Below are 20700 nucleotides of genomic sequence, written 5' to 3'. Positions count from 1 at the left end.
GTCACATTAAAATCGGATTACTTCCAACTAGTCCATAAAAAAAATTCCCCTAGAGAAATGGCCTGATCCCTGATTGCTTTCAATCACTAATGTCATCCTATAATTCCATTTTTATACTGTGTTTCTGGCAATTTTCAGTATTATCTATGCAGAAAATAGATTGCAGATCTCCTCCAAAAGCCCAATGCTTTTCCTATTTGGCTGTACAGTAAAGCTGGAGTTTTCCCTCCTTGCCTATGTTGATATTTTTCCTTATAAATAGAAAATAATGAAATAATTTAGTATTATTTCCGTGCATTACTTTAGAGCCCCATGATCCAAACAAGACCTCACTGTGCAAAGCCCTGGGGACTTTCCAGGTGCACATAACCCTTGCCTGAAGAGCTTTTGGGCTATGGCCCCACTCCTGTAACGTGGAGCTATTTGATTGTCCAGTGGGCAGGTTACGCATAGGGCTTCACGCACAGGGTGAGGAGCGGGGAAAGGATGCTTGATTGTCCTGCCTGTATGAGCAGGGAGTCCCAGTGATTAAATCCTTTTCCCCGGATTACACAGGAAATCTGTGTCTGACCCTGAGGTGGAAGCCAGATATCCTGTGTGGCACCCTCATCCCCTGACCTATCCGTTCTTCCTCCCCACTGTCATGTTGGCCTCCAGCGCAGAAACTTCTAACCAAGGAATTTTCCATTGAGTTCTGCTGCTGATGAGTTTCTTTCTCACCAATAGGTGGAAACTGACAGCCCGGTTTCTCAGGTGACACAAGGAACGGTTCTGCCATCCCAAATGAGGCAGGAAAAACATCACGCAGAACAAGGAATTTTCCATAAGAAACTGTACCATAGCAACTGAAAAAGACGTTGAAGCCCATTACACTTTCTCAGCTTGTTGCAACCTGTGCTTTGATGCAACAGGACATCAGAAAAGTGAAGACTTGGGTTTTTTGTTTTTCTTTTCCTCACTTATTTCTTTGGCCAGGAGAGTGATTGTTTTAACTGGTGCTGCTTGATCATAATGAATTTATTGCAAAATTATGTAACCTTTCCACATCCATCTCCAAAGTCTGTGCCAGAGCTTATGTTCTGGCATGCATTGTCATGCTATAGCTGGGGAGGGAGAGGGAACTGCATCTGCAAACTTCCATAAGAGATCACAAGCTTCTGAAATTGTAGGACAGCTAACAAAATAGGATGCAGAAGTATTTCCAACAGGCAGAGCTGTGCAATATGTGGCATTAAAATAAAGTTGAGTCATTAAGAAGTAGTGATATAGAAGCTAGCAAAAGTTTCTGTCTTTTTTTTCTAAACATATCCCAAATATGATTGTCTAGTGTAACAGAAAAAAACCAACCAAACAAAAAAAACCCACAAAAAAAACCAAACCCCCCCCAAAAAAAAAAACTAAACAAAAAAAAACAAAACCAAAAAAACCCAAAAAAAACCAACAACAAAAAAAAAAAAACAAAACCACCACACCCAAAAAAACAAACCACTGTGCAGAAAAAAGTGGCTTGTGTGGGTTTGGATATGGATAAATTCTTTCTGTACTAGGCATAGGACTTAGGTAAAATGTTGCATAAAATCTTTAAGGGAATTCTCTGCAGGATATATGTTTATCTTCCTGAGCAGGTATAAAACACTGTTAAGAATGAAGAAACATGAATTAACAGGACCTAAAATGCTTAAGTGAGAAAATAGGGGGATACCTGTCTAGCACTACTAATCACCTGAGGTCTGGAGATCCCCTTTCTTTTGAGCAGGAGCTGTTTAGTCATCTTCCTTTTCTTTCTATTTTTTAGAGTTCATGCTGCACCCTGCCCATATTTTATCTCTCTTCTGTGTTCCTTCTCACTAAACTCCACAATGTGGATCATCCTCTTCTCCCGTATATCTGCAGGTATTAATGACTGAGTGGAGAACTGCAGCACGTAGCATATTTTCTATGTATGTACTCTTTTCTTATTCAGACTCACAACTTGTTCAGTTTCAGAGGTATTTCTGTGGTAAGACATCCTGTTTCTGTGAGATTGTTTGTTTCAGGTTCCCTTCAATGTCAGTGACAAATCTGTCACTGATTTGGGAATGTTATGTCAGAATACTGCAGAACTGGACTTGAACTGGACTTAAACTAAAAATGCTGGAGCAGGATTTGTCACAGCTGTGCTTACCTAAGGCTTCCAACAAGGTCTTTATGTGAAGCACAGTTCTTTTTGGACAGTAGCAAGGATAATACAGATATTTCAAACTGCTTCCTCGTAGCTACTGTCCTAGCTTTCAGTCTGGTAAATTTTGGAGGAAAATACCTTTTAAAATAGTATTGAGAAGAGATTTTCCTAATGATATTGTTGCAATGCTTAGCTAGAATAGCCCTCATTAGAATGCAATTTACCACTTTCCCTAGTTTCCACAACAACTGGCATTTCAAAAGCCTACTTGGCACAGTATGAAGGCAAATGATACCCATAGCCCCTGTTCAGAAATCTTCATTTGTTTACATTTATGAAGGTGAGGAAAGAGAGCTATTGCAAGTAGTTTTGAAGTGCTGGTTGTGGCATGTTAATCCCCAAGGACCTGTTTATTTTTATGGAGGGTAGTACATAAAATACTGTAAACTAACAGCATAAAGACTGGAATAAGCAAAGAATTAGGGCACAGCTAGCAGCAGACCTCACATTTTCCTTTGTTCATGGCAAGTTTTTTCTTTCTTTTTTTTTTTTAATCTGTCTTAAATTAAGGGATGCTGTGGGTTTCTTAATTACTTTCTTCAGCAGTTTCTCTTTGTGACAGTTAATCTGGAAGAACCCCACTTGTTTTCCCAGCTTGCATTTTGTGAGTGAGGATTACTTTCATGGCATACAAGACAATTCTGAATGCAGTGCAAGAGAAACAGTGTTGTTTTAAAATCTTTTTTTTCTAAATGTATTGCCAATTTATTTTATTTTTGAGTGCATTATAATATACTTTAAGGAGGCCAGAATCAGTAAAATTACAAGGAAGTATTTATTGCAGTCAAACTCATATCTGAAGACTTCCCAGTTGAGGTTTTGAACTTAAGATGGCAGTGAGGACTTTGTGCCATTGTTTTCAAAATATACCAAGAATCTTGATGAATACATAACTTATCCTTTATAGCTTTGTGACACTATTCAAGTAGAAAATAATGAATAATTTAAAAAAATCCCTACTACTATTATGAAACAGCTAGGTATGCATTTCTGGCCTTATTTTCAAGGTGGGGAAAACAGTCATATAGAGATTCACTCAGCAGAAGCCTCATAAGAGCTGTTTGCCAAAATGCTTATGATAAATACCTTTTAATCTCTGTGTGTGTGTGTGTGTGTGTGTGTGTGTGTGTCTATTCTTCAGAAGAAAAGAATGTTGTCTCTGTGTAGTTTCTCTGTAAGGAAATATGAAAATCAGTAATAGTTATTTTTTGCAGTTAGAGCCTGTTATATTCTCGGAACATATGGCTGAATTACCATTCTCTTACTGAAGAAAATGTTACAAGAAGGGAAGAATAAATATGACAAGCGATGTTGAAAGCAATGCACTAGGCTGTAAGTTAGTTTAGAGTTGTACATGGGAAAACACTAGAAAAACTATCCAACAAATCTTGACATTGGTTTATAAATAATTATGTTAGCTTATGATCCTTCTTCCTCATTAAAATTCTGAATGACAGGCTAGAAACACAGAGCCCAGGATATTGCCTAAGGGCCGTTCTGTGGATGTTAGACTACCAAAAGGCCAAGTATCCCTCCAGTTTGACAACAGACTTCAGACATGGCCCTCCTAAAAACAAGTCTGTACTTGCCCTCCTGCTGCTGGTGGTCTTGCAGGAGGGAGCAGTTTACAAACACTGCCTGTAAGGTGGTCTGTTAGGCTACCCTGGTGACATCTTGGCTTAACAACACTTCAGTGTTTTAGCTGAGTGAAGGCCAGGGGCATATCAAGGGACATTTCCTTGGCTGCAAATGTCAGTTCAAAGAGCTTGAGACAAGAATTCAGCCTTTTTACTGGTGACAGTGAAAATCATGGCAATTTTTACTATTTCCTTTACTGGTAAGCACGGGGAGAGGGGGGCGGAGGGAGGGGGTACTCTGCTGTTGCAGTGCAACAAATGTAGCAGCTGTTTGTGTTGGTTGCTGCTGCTTAAAATGTTTCCCAAGTAGGTGAGCGAGTGTGTAGACAAATTGGCAGCTGTTGCTCCAGGAGATAACTTGAACTTCAGGAGGAAGGGGAGAAAACCCCTATATTTTGCCTATCTTCATTTTGTGTGGGCTAAAGTTGCTGTAAATATCATGGTGTACAGTAGCTGGAACAAACCAGTTTTGTTTTTTAAGAGCAGTAGTCATATAGATGCTGGGTGAGAAAAGAACCTTTCTGGTCCATGTGTTTCTGGTATCTTGCAGAGATTGCCAGAATAACATTTGCATTAATTTCCGTTTACAACTAGTATTAAAGAAGATTCAACTGGAAGTACTTTCCAAATATAAAGAGCAAAGGGGATAAAAAGGACTATGTTTTATGGCGACATCTATTAAGCTTTTACAGAATATTGTATGTGTATACTAGTTATCAACATAAAATGAACTGGTACTAATTGGGCAAAGCTACCAACTCAGTCTTGTTATAAGTGTAACAATCTTCTTTAGGTCACATTCATTATACTGACATTGTATGTCAGATCCTGAATAAAGTTCATTCAGCTGTTTCTGCCGTTCTTCTTGTTTGCCCTGCTATGTATGTGTGCTGCTATCAGTGAAAGTTTGTGTTTCAGCAAAAACTGGGTCTGTGTGCTTTGGGAAATATATGTCTCGGGTGTCTGCCCAGTGGCCATTTCTCCAGCAACAGCATGACTGTGGGAGGGCATCCTTTGATTGCATCACACCTGGTGTTTTCCTCATTCATGAAAACTGACTGGAACAAAGTGTTCAAAGCTCTTTCTTTCTTCCTTTCCTCTTCTTTTTTTTCCTCTATCTCTTACTGTCTTTCAGTTCCATGCCTCAAAAGGCTGTAACTGGATTCATTATTGTGTGAGAAATCAGCAGTAAACATCTATGCATTTTGCTTCATTTGGGCAGCTCCCATTCCTTAGTGACAGCTGGTTGGCTCAGCACACTATAATTATCAAGTCAAAGCCAAGATGCTTTTAGGTAGTGAAAGCATACTGGCAGAGACTGAATTTGTCCTCAACCTTGTCATGGGCCACAGATTTAAAAGATCCATTTGGTGGTGGATTTTTGGCACTCTTGGTACTGGGGCTCTGACAGTTTGTTATCCCACTGGACCCTGTGGGAAGCTGTTGTTATCCTAAAGGAGTATATGTCTTTGTTTTTCATTAGCTCCTGACATACTGTATAGTTAACTTTTGATCAATGTACCTGTGTTCATTCTCTTTCTCTAAAATAAAATTTTATTGATGTGGGAGGGGATTTATATGTGTTAGTGAGAATTTACAAAGGCCTTACTTAAACAGAGTCTGAAGGAGCCCTTGCTGAGACCAAACAGACCTGTGGATTTGTTGACTGCAGTGGAACCAAGACATCTCTGATGCTACTTTAAACACACCTCCATTCGACAGACTGACCATGGGCTGAGTGCGTGACTGGTGCCTGGCTGTCCCTAGCCTTGGGGGCATGCAGGGTGAGGAGTTGCCTATGATCCACTAAAGGACAAGTGGCCCTGGGCTGTATGTTGCGCAGATCAGTTGCAAGGAGCTGAACATAACAGAGAGTTTTTCTCCTTCACCAAATTTGTTTTAGCAAAGGTGTAGAATTCATCCTTATTTGTCTGAAATATAGAGAAACATAATTTCTGCTGGCAGATAATGCAATCCAGAGCTCAAGAACAAAAGGAGATTTCTTATATTCTTTGTTACCTGTGTTAGCTAGGTGTGTCTGTTTTCATGTTGCATGAAAATAGCATGCTGAACGAAGATGGAAGAGAAAACGTGTGACTTTTTTCTTGCAAGAGAAATTACCTGGGAAAGTCCTCCTGTTCCCACTGACAAGTCACAGTTTTCTTTTCTTACTTTATCATGGAGCAGGCTGGATTTTCTGTGAGGACAATTAGAATAGGCACTCATCTCACTGCTATTTAAAAAAACCCCAAAGCTTTAGTGTTCCCAAATCTGGCTGGGATATACTTTAGTGTAGTTTACAGATAATGTTCAAGTAGGAGTAACGCTGTTTGCTTGTGCAAAGGTCAATGCAAGGAGCATGGTACAGTCTAATTTGCATTCTTCCCTAGGACTTGGGAGGATTGTCAGACCCTGAAAAATGATAAATCACCCCAGGCTGTAGAAAATTCATGGCCTTTATGCAGGAAATAATTTGTTTTGTATAAACATATACTTTATTATATTAGTCCTTTGGAGGTTGCAGGAGAGAAGAATCGGGTCAGCAGAGGAGGTGATGCGTGGTCTGCAGTAAATAAACAATACGATCTTTTCAAACTTGAAAAAGTAAGCATGTGCTATGCTTGTGTGGAAACATAGAAATTTTTTTCCACAGTGCATTTATAACAAGACAAAAGAAAAGTTATCTGTTCTTGGCAATTATTAGGGCTTTGATCCTGAAAAACCCCCAGCATGTTCAGTCTTGCAAACCCTTTGTGAATCCATTTCATTGACCTAAAAGGGAAGTCTTGCAGGTCCTTTTTTTTTGAAGGTAGTACAATGTAATAGTCTTCTGACTGCACTGTGGCTGCTGTAGAGGTATCTGTCACAGCCCAGTGGTAAAGATGACTTTTCTGGGTGTGCCTTGCATGCATGTGCTGCCAATTACATCATAAACACTGGAATTCTGAAACAGTAGCAGGGCCAAGGGGAAAATGCCCTATGGGGACATAAGCCTCTGTGTATGGCATGTTACAAAACAAAAAGGTGTGCCAGTCTGGCAGTGAAACAAAAGCAGAGCAAGTACCTCACCATGGAAGAAGGCAGAAATGCTGAAGGACAGCAAGTCTGTAAAAGGGAATAGCTCCTTGTCCAGGTTTGTTCACCTCTTGTAATGTTTTGGTCTTCTCTCCTGTAACACGGGGCTCGGGCAGCATAATGCTAACCCCTTCTATGTCCCCATAGGACGGAGGGTGAACTGATGTTCCTGCCATCTTAGTGTGTAGGAAGGCTTGAGATGTTATTTCTTCATTCTGATGAGTTTGTTTTTCAGTAAATAATACAGAGTGAGGAAGATTTTATAATTTGTTTGTTTGCAGCGTCCAGTGTCTTTAACTGTCAGTTGGGGGTCCTCCTCAGAAATGGCTAAACCCTTAACTTTTCTTTGTGTTTAAAGACCATTTATGGCAAAATCTGGGAGAGAAGGAGGTACGCACAGAATCATAAGAACAAACAACCATGTAGCAGCAAAGCCTTAACTGTGTGCAGTAAAGGAAGCAGGCAGGGACTGAGCCTTGTGCTCAGGGGAAGGGTTTATTTCAATTGGCTGAAAGAAAGCAAAGCATAAGGTAAAAATTTGTAAGATTCAGTTTTCCTCATAGAAAGCCACACAGTGTGTTGTAGCCTGATAGAACTGTAAAAGGAATTGGGAAAAAAAAAACTTAAGAAAAGGGTAAATAATTTCCTCAGAAGTGATCTATAAGACTGTCATGCTGCTATGATTTTTTCATTAATATTCCCTTTTCTTTCTTTGCTCAGTTAGCTGCAAAAGGGCAGACCTACCCATGTAACATGGTTGATCAGATGCTATGCTGTCTTTCAGATAGTTCAGAAAAAGGTAAAGATTGAGTATGTGCTTAACTTACAAAAACGGGAATAGAATTTCCACTGTGAGCCAAGCATATGGTTAATTCTTTCACAAGCCTGAAAGCTCCATTTGCTTTTCATATTTAGTTTTGAAAAGCCATCAGTAAAACCCTTCTGTACTCCCTCATGTAGAGCTGTTACCAATAGGTAAGGCTTTATAAAGCCTTACCTAGCAGTAATAATAAAGAGCACTCCTTTGCACCTGCCTGGGGTCCCTACATCGCTCATTACTGCAACATAGAGCCGCAAAATTATTTCCTTTTCCTTTTAAAATGAGAAGAGAAAAAGCAAAGCAGACAAATGTAGATCAAAACCACTGCAATCTCCTTTGAATTTCACCTTTATACCCATTTACTCTAAGCTTGAATATGGCTCATCTCTGGAGGTAGTTCCTTTCAGGCCCTACTTCTCAGGCTGGCATCCTGGGATGCCTTTCAGACTATGTGTGTTTCTGAAAATAGAAATAGAAAAGAGTTAATATTTAGAAGGCACTGTATTCATTGGCCCTGCTCCCTCCGCAAGTATCTATTATATGAGATATGCTACATAGTATTCTCCCATCCTTTGCCAAGTATTCCTATTTCTGTAATACAGAAGATTCCTGAAGATTAGCATCCTGTGGAGGGAAAGGATTTCCAAGTCTGAACGGGAAAGGTGTTCATGTTGAGATCATTGTCTCCAGTTAAATATGAGAGACAGACCAGATTTGCCCCATAAAATAATACTAACAGGTTTTACACAGCAACTCACGCACAATAACCTCTAAGTTGTATGATGATTAACCTCTTGGAAGAAGTGCATTAAGGTTGGTATTTTTAAATTAAGTGTATGCATATCTGCAAAGGCAGTGTTTTGTCAAAATTTCAACTCAGTTTTTTGCTTCAAGTTGATTTACCATACTGTGCTGAAAAGCTTGTAGTAGGCTGGAAGCATCATAGAAAGAGAAATGCAGGATGATTAATATATGGTATTTTTTTCTGAAAATAGGCAAATTTAGCTTTCAGCTACTCTGATATATCCTAACTGTTTTAGCATGCAAAAGATCAGTTTTGGCTTTCTAGGGCTTGAAGGTCTTGTGCACCTCAGTTTTAACATGCAAGGGCAAGCACCTGTATAGATAAACTGTTTACTTTATTTTTTTTTTCCAAGAAGGGTGAACTAAGTTAATCAGACTCATACATTTAAGACAATGATACCATTTTTTGTTAGAATTTATTCTTAAGTAATGCTTACTTGAATATAGGGATCTCATAAATTATGGCATCATGGCTATCTATAGCCAAGGTGACGGGATCTTGGTCAACTAAACCAAATAAATTGCTGTTAAAAAAAGAGTAAAGTAAAATGGCTCACCAGGAATCAAATAGCAAACCCAAAAGACAGTAAACACTTGTGCTTCAGACAGAGAAGCTACAGCAAAATGAATTTACAGTGGACGAGATCTGTGGTGCCCTTGCTGCTCTGGGCAGGTGAGAACTGGGCACCCTCCAAGGTGCTGCAACACTCTGTTACAAAAAAAAAGCCTAGTTCTAACCCAGGAAAATAAAAATTCTGAGGTTTAAATATATATCCTGTGAGGATTTAAGCTGTAAAAAAAGCAACTGAAAGGTTAAGCTGCAGCAATCACAGATTTATTTGATTTACCAGATGTAACTCTAGACAAGTAGGAAGTAAGGGAATTATGCCATTCCTCTGACAGTCACTTGTTTGCCTTCCATAAATGCCTCCAGTTCTTCCAGGAAGATCACATCTTGTTCAGCCTGGCATTAGATCCTAAGTGGGCCATCTTTTCCTTAAAGCCCATTTAGGATCTAATTCTTGTGAGAAACCTGAATAATCACTGATGGCCACCCAAGAGATAACTGGTTTACCACTCCTGAATGATACTGTGTTTTTTTCAAAGACACGAAAGAAGACTCAAAGTGCTTCAGAAGCTGGATTTGCACAGGTGATGTGAGAAGGTCCAAGTGCCTTTCTGGCCTTATTGATCTGTGAATCCTCCCTACTCAGTTTTCTATAGCTGGTACCAGCAACTTTCATTTAGAGCAGAGTGCCAAGGTACTGAGAGGAGATTTTTTGTCAGCTTATTTTACTTTACTACTGTTGAAGTGTGAGTTGGTTCTCAACTGTGGACTATTATATATATGTATGCATAATAGGGTGTGTGTGTGTGTGTGTCTACACACACACACACACACACACGCACATATATATACACATATGTATATATATATATGAACATTTAAATATGCACACATATATATATGTAAACAAAAATGTATATATGTATATTTAGACATGAAAACATTGTTCGTTTGTACCTACGACAGCTGGGCATGAGCCTTACATGAGCAACAGCTGCTGCTACATTGTAAAAATTAAACAACAATAGCACTACACAAAAATTCAAATAGGATAACAAGTAATGAATTCTGTATGGGATAAATGCATCAAATAATCAGAAATATACAGCTGAGCTGACCTATTTCTGCATCCAGGGAAGGCTGACAGGTCAAAAGGTTAAAAAAAAAAAAAGGCATTGTTGGCTTTTATTGCCATGTTAGAGAGTAGATATCTCAATAAGCCAAAATTTCTATTCTGGCAATAGCTTGTAAAACTGCAGACATGCTGCTATTGCATAATCTGATGGCCATTAGTCTAGACTTGCTGCATGCTCTTTGTAGTAAATTTCTATCCTTCTGCTATAGGATTCCAGCAGAAACTTCTTTGTGAGTGGCAAATGCTGTAAAAGTTTGATACATTCAGATGCCTGCTGATTGTATCAAAAATTTGATACAATCACTTGGCCATTTACATCTATATTTTTCTAGCAAGGTCTTAGAAATAGTTCAGTCCACAATTGCAATAGAAATAGTAGGAAAAGAAATGAAGACATTTGCAAAACTTTTTTCTGTGGGACCTTGTGTCACATCACAAGCTGAGTCTTTTCTATGATTGCTTCTTACTTTTGCAGCTGTGGTTATATTTATAATATCACCTTGCTTGGTTTCTTGGCATCTTGGAGGTCTCATTCTCTTCACAGAGACCTGGTACAACAAATTTCATCAGGACTATCCCACATGTGCACCACTAGCAAAATTTAGAACAGTATCCTCAGAAGCAGACACAGCAGATCATTTAAGTGGGTGTGCAACACAAAAGGATCTTACAGTGTTGGTAATTCAGTGAGCAGTGATGCCTGTCAGCTGTTGTCTGTTTATTGTCCATCAGTGAGTCCATGTTGCAGTCTCTCCATTAATCTCATTGCTTTTCTCATGAGGTAGATGGGAACACATTTGAAACCTACAACATTGGTGATATTGTAATTGGGTGTGGTCTTCAAGATGAGACACTCACATGAATTCTGCATAAGTATTTCATTTTTGTGCTCCTTAGGAAATCCAGCCTTGAAAGGACTAGTGTAATCTATGGATGTGAAGAGATACAGGGAGCTGATTTTTTGTTTTTATCACAACCTTGTGGGAGTGGCTTCCAGTTGGAAAAAAAATCAATTGGAAACAACTTCTTTTAAAGAGATATTTAAAAATTTTCCAGAGAAAAGTCAAGATACTGACTGGTCAACTGAAGAAAATGCTTTTCTGGGGGGAGGAATGTCTGTCTCTTTGACTCACCAAGAAGGGTGTTGATTACATGTGTTTAATACCAAACCTGAAAAGGCTACTAAAACTATCAGAGAAAGTCCCCTAAAGACAAAGGGAGCTATATGCAATCCAGACAAGTTAATTAAGAGACAAAGAAAAAGGCATGCACTTTAATTAGCAATGAAATGATTATGCATGAAAGCAAGTGGATAGTTCAGACTTTTAAATCAAGACTGGCACAGTCTCTTTCTGGAGACAGTCTTCTGCCACATAAAAGTCACTTAGCTCAATATTATGCTCCATATAGTTTAGAAGGTCAGCTTAGATGGTATAATAGTCACATGTGGTAGTAAAATGTTAAGACCTATTGTTTGTGACCAAGGGGAAACACTTCCAATCTGTCACATTTCATTTTTTAAATATGAGCAAAAAAAAAGGTTAATAATTTATACCGTGTCTTGCTGTCCCTGGCTGGATTCATTCATATCCAACTCAGGGAATTCAATGTGATGAGGTGATCTTGAGTTGCCTGTTCTGCTGGAACCGATTCCAGAATGTGGTGTGACCCTCTCTATTCAGCCTCACCATCAAAGGTAGGTTACCTAGGGAGTGCAGCCCTATACCTGGAAATGTGTATTGCATCATTCCCAGTGTGACATACTGTCTGCTAGTGAATGAAATACCTTAAGGTCCAACACTTTTGGTGAGATGCTTCTGAGACCATGAGATGAGAAGACAGACTTTTTCTGTAGTTGTACTCCCTGTTGTCTCTGGCTCCCTGAAGACATCCATGGGAGCCCCCTGGTTTTAAGGATATGGCTGTGTGGGTGTTATTTTAACTTAGCCTCTGTTCAGCGTTTACCCTTCCTTAATTTGTTTTGTCTTGCTTCATATTTTATATGAAGCAAGGTTCAACTTACTTGGCTTTCAACTTAATGAAATGTATTTTTTTTACAGTTATCAGTTAAGATTTAAAACCAGACATTATATGCTCTTAAAAGCACAAATGGCAGGTCAAATGCAATTGCCATTTAGAATCAAAGGAGGTAGATACATAGCTGTCATTTGAATGTTTGTGTACCTCTTCTTGTGAGACAATGTTATGAGATGACTTCTTTGTTTATGTCTTCTTTGGCAAAATTCTGCATTGGTTCTTCAATGTAAATCCAGGATAGCCTCTTGGACTTTAACAGAGATAATTTTCTTTATCCTGATAGTAACTGAAAGCAGATTTTGACCTGAATTTTCTAGTGTATCTCCTGCTCAAGTATCCTCCCACTTAAGACAGTGTCATTATGGCTGGGGCCCTGAATGTGCTAAATGGATTGTTCCTTAGCTTATATATCTATCACATCATATGTGTTTGATTTACTTACATTGTTCTTATGTTTAAGCTCTGCCCATTTAGTCATACATGAAGTTTTTTATTTGTTTGATAACTCACCACAGTTCAAAAAGGTAACAGGAAAGGATAGAGCATAACAAGTTACAAATACATTCTGTGCAGATCTCTTCTTCACCTTGTTGTGTTTCAGCTTTACAGTTTGGTTTATGGTATGGATTGTTTATTTGAATGCCTGGTTTATATGCGTGTTTAACAGCAGCTCTAAGTGTACTACTGAGAAGTATTGCGTGTGGTTTTTATTTATTTTTACTCTATTGTTTGTAAAGTCCTCCAGGAGCTTCATAAAAAAACTTCTTTGTACTGCTAGGCCAAACATTAGCAGTATAATGGGCTCAAAATGGAGAGGACCCACACGAAATTCAGACTGTCTTCCTCACCAAGTCTTTTGCAGCTGTGGGCAGAAAAAAAATTAAAAACTGCCTTTGCTGCCTTTCCCCACTGAGAAAGGAACAGAGGCATCCTCCTGGCAATTCTAGTAAAGCAGAGGGAAAGAGAACTCTGCAAGAGGCAGTGTTGGATGGCAAGTTTTTTAGGGGATAGGGGTAGCACTCATTTCTTATCAAGCATTTTTAAAGCTCCGGTGATGAGATGTGCTACACTCGGGAGCTCAGGTGCCATGCCAGGGCAGCAATCTTTCAGCTCTGCTGGTCTGCCTTGTGACCAGCATTAGCAGAGGCCAGAGATGCTGGTTAACTTGTGTCCTTGGGGAAGAGGTGTGTTTTGGTTCAGGCCTATCTTGTGCTGACTGCATTTTGAGCCTTTCTTGCAAAGCCAGTGCTGACAAGGAAATGAAAAAGCAACTTCATACTGACTGCAGGGGACTTGCTAAGGTAGCTGGCCAAATAAAGCATCACCATGACAAAACTTAATTTTGTGCTAGACCAGTATGTGACAAGAGTAAAAAATGTAGCTACTGTGCAGTCTCATTTCATATGTACCTGATGGGCTGTGTGGCCTCTCCTAGAAGACTTGGCACTGGGAAAGGAATATCCCCCCTGCAGCCACCCTCTGTGGGGAAAGCAGCAAAGCCTGGTGAGTCTGGTGGGATGTGGGGAGAATTCCCCACTCTATGCGCAGGGTACGGGGGGGCCTGCTTGCCTGCTGGCCAGGAGCCTTCTAGCAGGCGCCAGCGGATCTGGTGGAAATCTGTTCCTCAGGTGTGCTGCCCGCCTCAAGATAGCAGATGCCTACTGGATTGCTCACTCTCCAAGCCTGCTCCAGCACCAGATTTCCCTCGTATCCGCACACAGGGATATGAAGTGTATTTACATGCAGTGTGCTCAGGTTAGGTTGCTGTAGGCTTAGGGTGTGGGACACACATTTTCTTCTCTTGTAGGCTGTGGTCCTTTTCTCCAAATGCTGGTGACAGGAATAGGGACAGGCTGTGCCATTTCTCCCTACTAATGTTATCATCAGCACTCCTTTAGTTATGGAGGTAAGGTGGGTTTTGTGTAAGTGGTCACCCGGTTTGGAATAGGCATGTGACCCAGTATGGGGGCAGGGGTTGGTCTGCATCTGGTTAGATCCTGAATTATTGGCAGGGTTCAGTCCTGGTCCCTGCAGTTGAGCAGCCAAGGTGAGATTTTCACCCTTGCAGAAGGCAGCCTGATGCCTGTGCCTGCTATTTAATTTGCTGTGTTTAGAATTTAAGTTGCAAATGGGCTTCTTCCAGGCAGGGTTAAATTTTGGCATTTGCAAAGACAGCTAAATTGCACTGAGGTTAAAATCATCAGCAGATGCTGTCTGGATTGTACAGTTTCAGCAACCAAGCTGTCCACCCTATTGGCAGCTAAACTGCCCTTAGAACTGCTTTATTTAGCTTGAACATTATAAATTGATAATGTAGTCTACAAAATTTAGTACAGTATTTTAAATATTAAAGATTTTAATGGAAGCTTTTGCTGAAAAGAGAATGTAAAATAAGTCAAAAGAATGTTTCTGGGCTTCGGTATTTGAATCAATTGATTCTGAGCAGCAATTGAAGTAAGGTTCTGTCCACTATGCGGACTAAAATCTTTGTCCATCTTTTGTTTCTTTTACTTCAGATCAATAGTGTAAATCATGTTTGTGAGAAACATGGGGAAGCAGTGGTTTACTTACAAGTAGTAAGTAAACCAGACTGTTAAGTTGCATTTAGTTGAAAGAGGACACATTTGGTTTTCTTACAGGACACCCTTGGTTTAGGTTAATTTTAAAACTTTTTTGATTTGGACAGGAGAGTTCTGCTATTGCTAAAGGTACAAAAGTAGAAAAGGTGTGAGAAAGGCTTCGTTTTTTTTCTGATTCACTGTCTTAATGTTTTTTAAAAAGTAGCATTAGGTCTTATGTATGCTTTGCAGCAGTCTTTCTAACATTCATGATGATGAATGGCCTGTTCCTAGGTGACTCTTAATGTCTTCTCATGTCTTCTTATCCAGAAAACGCACTGCCCTCCAAATACAAATGTATAAACTCAGTCTTTTTTGCAGAAAGTGGTAAAAACTGACATGTGGGCTCTTTGATTCCTTACCTACTTTACAGGCAATCCTAACTCCATGTGGCTGTAAGCATGGGCTCCATCTCATCCAGAATTTGCAGGTCCCTTCTGACCTCTGTTTTGTCGTCTTTTCACAGTTGTGCATCACATCAAGCGCCACAATATTGTTCTTAAAAGAGAACTGGGAGAAGGAGCCTTTGGGAAAGTCTTTCTGGCGGAATGCTATAACCTGTGTCCTGAGCAGGGCAAGATCTTGGTGGCGGTGAAGGTAAAAGAGTCTGGAGTTACCATTGTTAATTCGTGGTTGCAACTAATGATGTTTTATTTGTAAATGATCATGTTTGCATATTCCATAATCCAGTGTAACTGTTCTGATATGTGTAGAAGAGTTCACAAGGCTAATGGAGTGTTAAGAGAATTTGGTATTTGATCTTGCTGTGGATTATAAAATGAGAACTGAATCATATACGGAAAGGGACGGAACATTGCATCACAAAGGGGCAAAATCTTTCATTGTCTGTCTAATCAACAGTTAGTGAAAAATAATGTCTAGGTTATTAAAAATGCATGTGATATATATGTGTGTCTAAAAAATAATCTGTTACTAGCTAAATGAATAGGTTATGTGTATAATTGCTAGGCAAAGAACAGCTTTCTGTTTCAATACTGTGCCATTCTTTTAGTCAGCAACTGAAATTGTCTGTGGGTAGTTTTCATTAATATAGCTTGGAGACCAAGGCTGCTTCTCTGCACAAAGCCCTTTTTTTTCCCAAAAAAATTCAAGAGCTGAGTTTAGCTGTTGACTTGGCTGTGGATATAGCAAGAAAACAGTATTGGTGAAACTACACTCTCAGAGTTTGAAAACTTTCCCTGAAAACAATCTCTAACCTCCATCTATAGTATTCTGCCAAAAACTAAACAAGGTGTCCAGCATTTGAAATATCTCATTAAGTGCAGGAGGAATAGAGGTCCAGAATTTGGGCTATGCCAAGTTACCAGAAAATAATTTTATCTGACAGGTCACAATTAGGCAACCATTTGTGCATTTTGCATGAAACCACACAGTAAAAGAAATCATGTAGATCATCTTTTTGAATTTGATAACAAGAAATAGAGTCTTGAATCTGACAGTGGAAGAACATGAAAGGAGAATAGTCTTGTAGAGTGCTCCATCGAATATAGGTTTTTTGGGTTTGCCAAGGTTACAAGCTTTTCAATACTTGGAGTAGTTCAGTCATGTTGACCGGTGAGAAAAAAATTAAGCCCTGAAGGGATATAGCATAGACAGGAGAAAGCAAGAGATAGGAGAAGGCAAAACTAGATCTGAATTAATTTTTTGTTGTTTTTTGGTGGTTACAATAGAAATAGCCTTTGCTCTATCACTTTAGGGAACTGCTTGATTAAAGCAAAATTAAAGTATTTTCATTCACTTGCTCCTTTTGAAATGCTGTCTAAGTGGAGCCTAGAACTTCTGCTGTTAAATGCTGCACTGCACTTTCTCTCTGCTGCTTATTCTCAGTGTGAATCAAATGGAAGAGTATTCCACCTTGAAAGCTACATATGTCTCCATACGTAGATCTAGATGACAAATATATGCATTTTCTGGGCAACTTGTCATACTGTTTTGGTGTTTTATATTTTTTTTTTTACCAAATCCCCTCTTTATAGTGTCCCTAATAAGAATCTTGCAGGCAGCTGTGGGAAGAATTATCGCTGGGAACAGGTTATGCCCATTTTATGTTTCTGTCATTGGCTCTTAAAGATGTGACTCTAGCTGTTGTCACAGAGCAAATTTTTTGGTGAACTGAGCCACAGTATTAGTCATCACATAACTGAGGGGTTAATTGCCTCGTGCTTGTCTCTTTCACTGTGGTTACCAATCACAGATAACAGGTATCCCTCAGCCACAGAGGAGGTTGAGGGATGGAGCCTCCACTAGAGTGTAGCTATCCTGCACTTCAGTGAAGGACTGTGTCTGGACTCCTTCCCTGAGTTAGTAGTAGAGGAGCAGACCTGGATTCCAGCAGCAATGAGCAGCTCCTCCTGACACACAACAGCTTTAGAGAGCTTCCGCACCTTGGGTAAAACCAGAACACACCGATCACTATAAAATAGATTTGGTGAGCTCGTGGAAATACGTACTTGCTGAAGAGTAAGGTGGTGCCAGGGAGATCTCAGCAGCAAGAGGAACAGCCTTGACCGCGCAATAGGGGTCAGGTTGTCTAGTGGTCCCTGTCAGCTCCCTGTGCCTGCCAGTTTCTGGAAAACTGTATGGCTCGTCCCTGGCCCTGAGCATCCCTCCTTCTAACTCAACATGTTCCCTTCTTATCAGTCAGCTGGTATCAAAAATGCTGAGGTTGCTGCAGCAAATTATTTAGGAGCTAAGAGGACCAGAAAAGTCTGGGAATATAAAAAAGATGAGGCCTAGCATAAAATACCAAAGAGCATGAGCTTTTGCTCCTTTAAAGAGGAGAAAGTCAATTTGTTTAAATTGGTTTTGATTAGTGTGAGTTTTTTTGAGATACAGAGCTCTTGGAAATACTTTCCATAGGACAAAACCTGGGCATTGGACTAGCATTGCCCTCATCGCATGTCATGCCAGGCACTTTTAGAGAACAGAGGGTGGAGGAAGGAAAAATTACTGTTTTCTTGAGGGCCTAATTTGCTGTTTTTGTTCAGGCCTAGCTCAGTACTGTCTCCTCATAGGATTGAATCCCCAGGCATAATCTCGTGCAAGTGTAGCCTATCCAGAGCTGGAGATGAGGTTGACAGGGCACAGGTTAGCAGCTCCCTCCCCTGGGAGGCTTTGCTCAGCTAGCAGACTGCTGTGTGTGTGAGATCAAAAATACTTCCATTGCACCTGCACAGGAAAGCCAAAGATTTCCAATTCTTCAGACCTTCAGTTCTTAGAAGACTCAAAACCACCCCTTCATTTCTTGAGGAGACGTACCAGTCAGGTCTCATATGTTGATGGGAAGAAGTAGCAATTATTTTGTAGGGGAAGGCTGGAACAGTAGAAAGTAATAGTAGTAGTCATGTAGCTACCTTGAGAGTTTGGCTACCAAGTCCTGCTGATATGATGCTGATGTTGGTGACAGCCCCATCCTCCTGCTGTTGCTCTGACTTGCCCGTGAAGTCAGCTCTGTGCTGTCAGAGTGGCACGCGTGGTGTCAGACAAAGTGGTGTCGGAGTTCACAATCACTGCAGAGCACAGGGCAGCACAGACCACATGGAGTGGCTGGAAAGCACATGTGATTGAATCTCAGATCCTGCTTGGGAAAACCTCTTGTCGACTGGTGAAAGTGCTTTGTATGCAGAGCTTTGGCATTCTTGTCAGTAATGATAATAATAATTAATATGTCTTTCCTCTCTTTGTGCTCTTAGGGTTTTATTTTGGTTTTTTTCTTTTTTTCTTGTACTGAGAACAAGCTAAATGCATTAGTCAATGTCATTTCTATGTAAATTCTACATACTTATTAATTTTTTTACCTTCCAGTCTCCTCCTTGCCTGACTGTGCCATCTCTCTCTCATGCATTGTGTCTATTCTGTGCACTGCATGAAATAATGGAAAGGAGATTTTGCAATGGTGGGCGACAGAAATTCTAGTCAGCCCATGGTAGTAGAAACCCTGCATGAGTTTCACCTGAGTTTTAGACTTTTCTGCATTTTGCTCTTTGACAGAAAATGTGGAATTGCCATGGCAACTGCTCTGTCATATGATAATTTTGCTGTTTCTGTGAGATAAAAAGCATCTTCTCAAATATACAATATGCCATCCTCATAGGACAGAGCTGTCAGCATTTTTACTGTCTTTCCAGGGAAAGAGCCTGCTGGAAAAAAGATCAACCTCTGCTTCTCTCTGACAGTTTTTTCCCAGATTGCTATTATTTGAAAATGGGTTTTGTATTGATTGTTTTTTTGATTCTGTTATTGAAAATAATTACAGTCCCATCTCCTCATATATGAAACTACCAGAGGAAACTCAAGTGGCAACAGAATTATTACAAGTGATTTCAGTATATGTAACATACACTGGACTGGGGTTGGTGCCAGCATCATGTTAAAGCATCATCCCAGAGCCTGGAAGTATTGGAAAACACTTCAATTCCAGTCCTCACTCAGTTCAGATGTGATTGTGTGTAGCCCATAGTGGGAAGCAAATTTGATGTCCATGATACAGCTGTGTACACTAATACATCGTGGCTAGTGAAGCCTTGATGAAGCAATATCCTTGTTGCATCATTGGTAAAGCTTATGGAAGAAAGGATTTTGTGCCTGAAGGCATGTTAAGATTCAGAAGTACATTCCTCAAAGAAGGGGCATCTAAGGCGTGAGTGACTTCTCTTGCCTCTAGGATCCACAGAGGCTGAAATCCACAGGTAAAAGCCCCTTAACTTGGAAGACAGCAATACATTCTGCCCTAGTCCTTGTCCCCACATCTGAATTTTAGTATGGTAGCTATTCAGTTTTCAGGACCTAGGATTGCAGTACCACAAGTAAAGGATGGCTTTTTCCCAACAGTCACCTTCTAGCCTCGTCACACATGCACACATATAATCCTAGAAAAGTGGACAGAATTGTCACTGTTGAAGAAAAAGCTTGAACAAACCATGACTACTGCTGCTAAAAACTCAGTTTGTTGGCAGAACAATTGGACAGTGTCAACTTACTCTGTTTCTGTTCTGGTGAGTGTGGTTAGTCTCATGCTCTACATATTGATTCAGGGTAGAAAGTAAAGGGACTAGATGGCCAGGAAAAAGGCATCTTTAGTTAAAACATTGCCACTGCGCTTGTGTCTTCCATTGTATTAAACCGAGGTATTAAAATCCAGAGGTACAGAGTCCAGACAGCAGTTTCTGTGGAGAATAAATTGTGAATGTTAGTACCTTGCCATCTTTCTCTTGTGGTTTTAGAAATATTTTTTGAATTAGTATAGTGCAACAACTGTACCTCTTGACTACAGAGACTATTAGTGGTTTATTGTCAATTATAATTATTCCTCATTTAATTGGTGTCAGAACTTGCTGTTTTTTTGGGGTTTTTTGGGTTTTTTTGTGTGTTTTTTTGGTTTGTTTTTTTTTTTTTTGTGCATGAAAGTGTTTTCTTGCTCTTGAAATGTGGTTTGTAAGGAGAAATCAGAAACTGCCTATGTGTGACAGTTAAATTAGTATTGTTTCATTATACAGCATTTAAGCCTCCTATTTGATCCAGTGACGCCCCAGAATTCCTCTGTGCATCTGCTTTCCTCAGTGTCTATCTCTTTAGGATCTGACCTCCACTTACTTACACATATGCCTAATCTTAGTCATGTGAGTAGATTTAGAAAATTTCAAAGAAGTTTTTGGCTGAAATCTTAGGTTATTCTGGTCCAGGGACATTTGTGTAAATCTACCTAATGTATAGCACACCATAGGGACTAACAACAGCAGTACATTAAGAATGCATCCACATTACC

The 20700-nt window shown here is 39.8% G+C and overlaps 1 protein-coding gene across 4 annotated transcripts in view; it reads left to right on the top strand.

The window, feature by feature from the left end:
- Positions 1–20700, top strand: part of NTRK2 (neurotrophic receptor tyrosine kinase 2) — a 195924-nt gene that overhangs the window by 133470 nt on the left and 41754 nt on the right. For 3 of the 4 annotated variants that reach the window (XM_038125699.1, XM_038125706.1, XM_038125700.1), the window contains one exon: positions 15382–15512. In XM_038125699.1, coding sequence (XP_037981627.1) covers positions 15382–15512 — 131 coding nt within the window. Of the gene's footprint in view, positions 1–726; positions 1385–15381; positions 15513–20700 lie in introns of those variants that run through there. The other variant, XM_038125701.1, reaches the window with a different exon arrangement.

The sequence above is a fragment of the Motacilla alba genome, chromosome Z (assembly GCF_015832195.1).
Source record: "Motacilla alba alba isolate MOTALB_02 chromosome Z, Motacilla_alba_V1.0_pri, whole genome shotgun sequence".
Taxonomy (NCBI): Eukaryota; Metazoa; Chordata; class Aves; order Passeriformes; family Motacillidae; genus Motacilla; species Motacilla alba.
The sequence above is the reverse complement of the archived record's forward strand: the minus strand, read 5'-3'. Positions and strand labels throughout refer to the sequence as shown.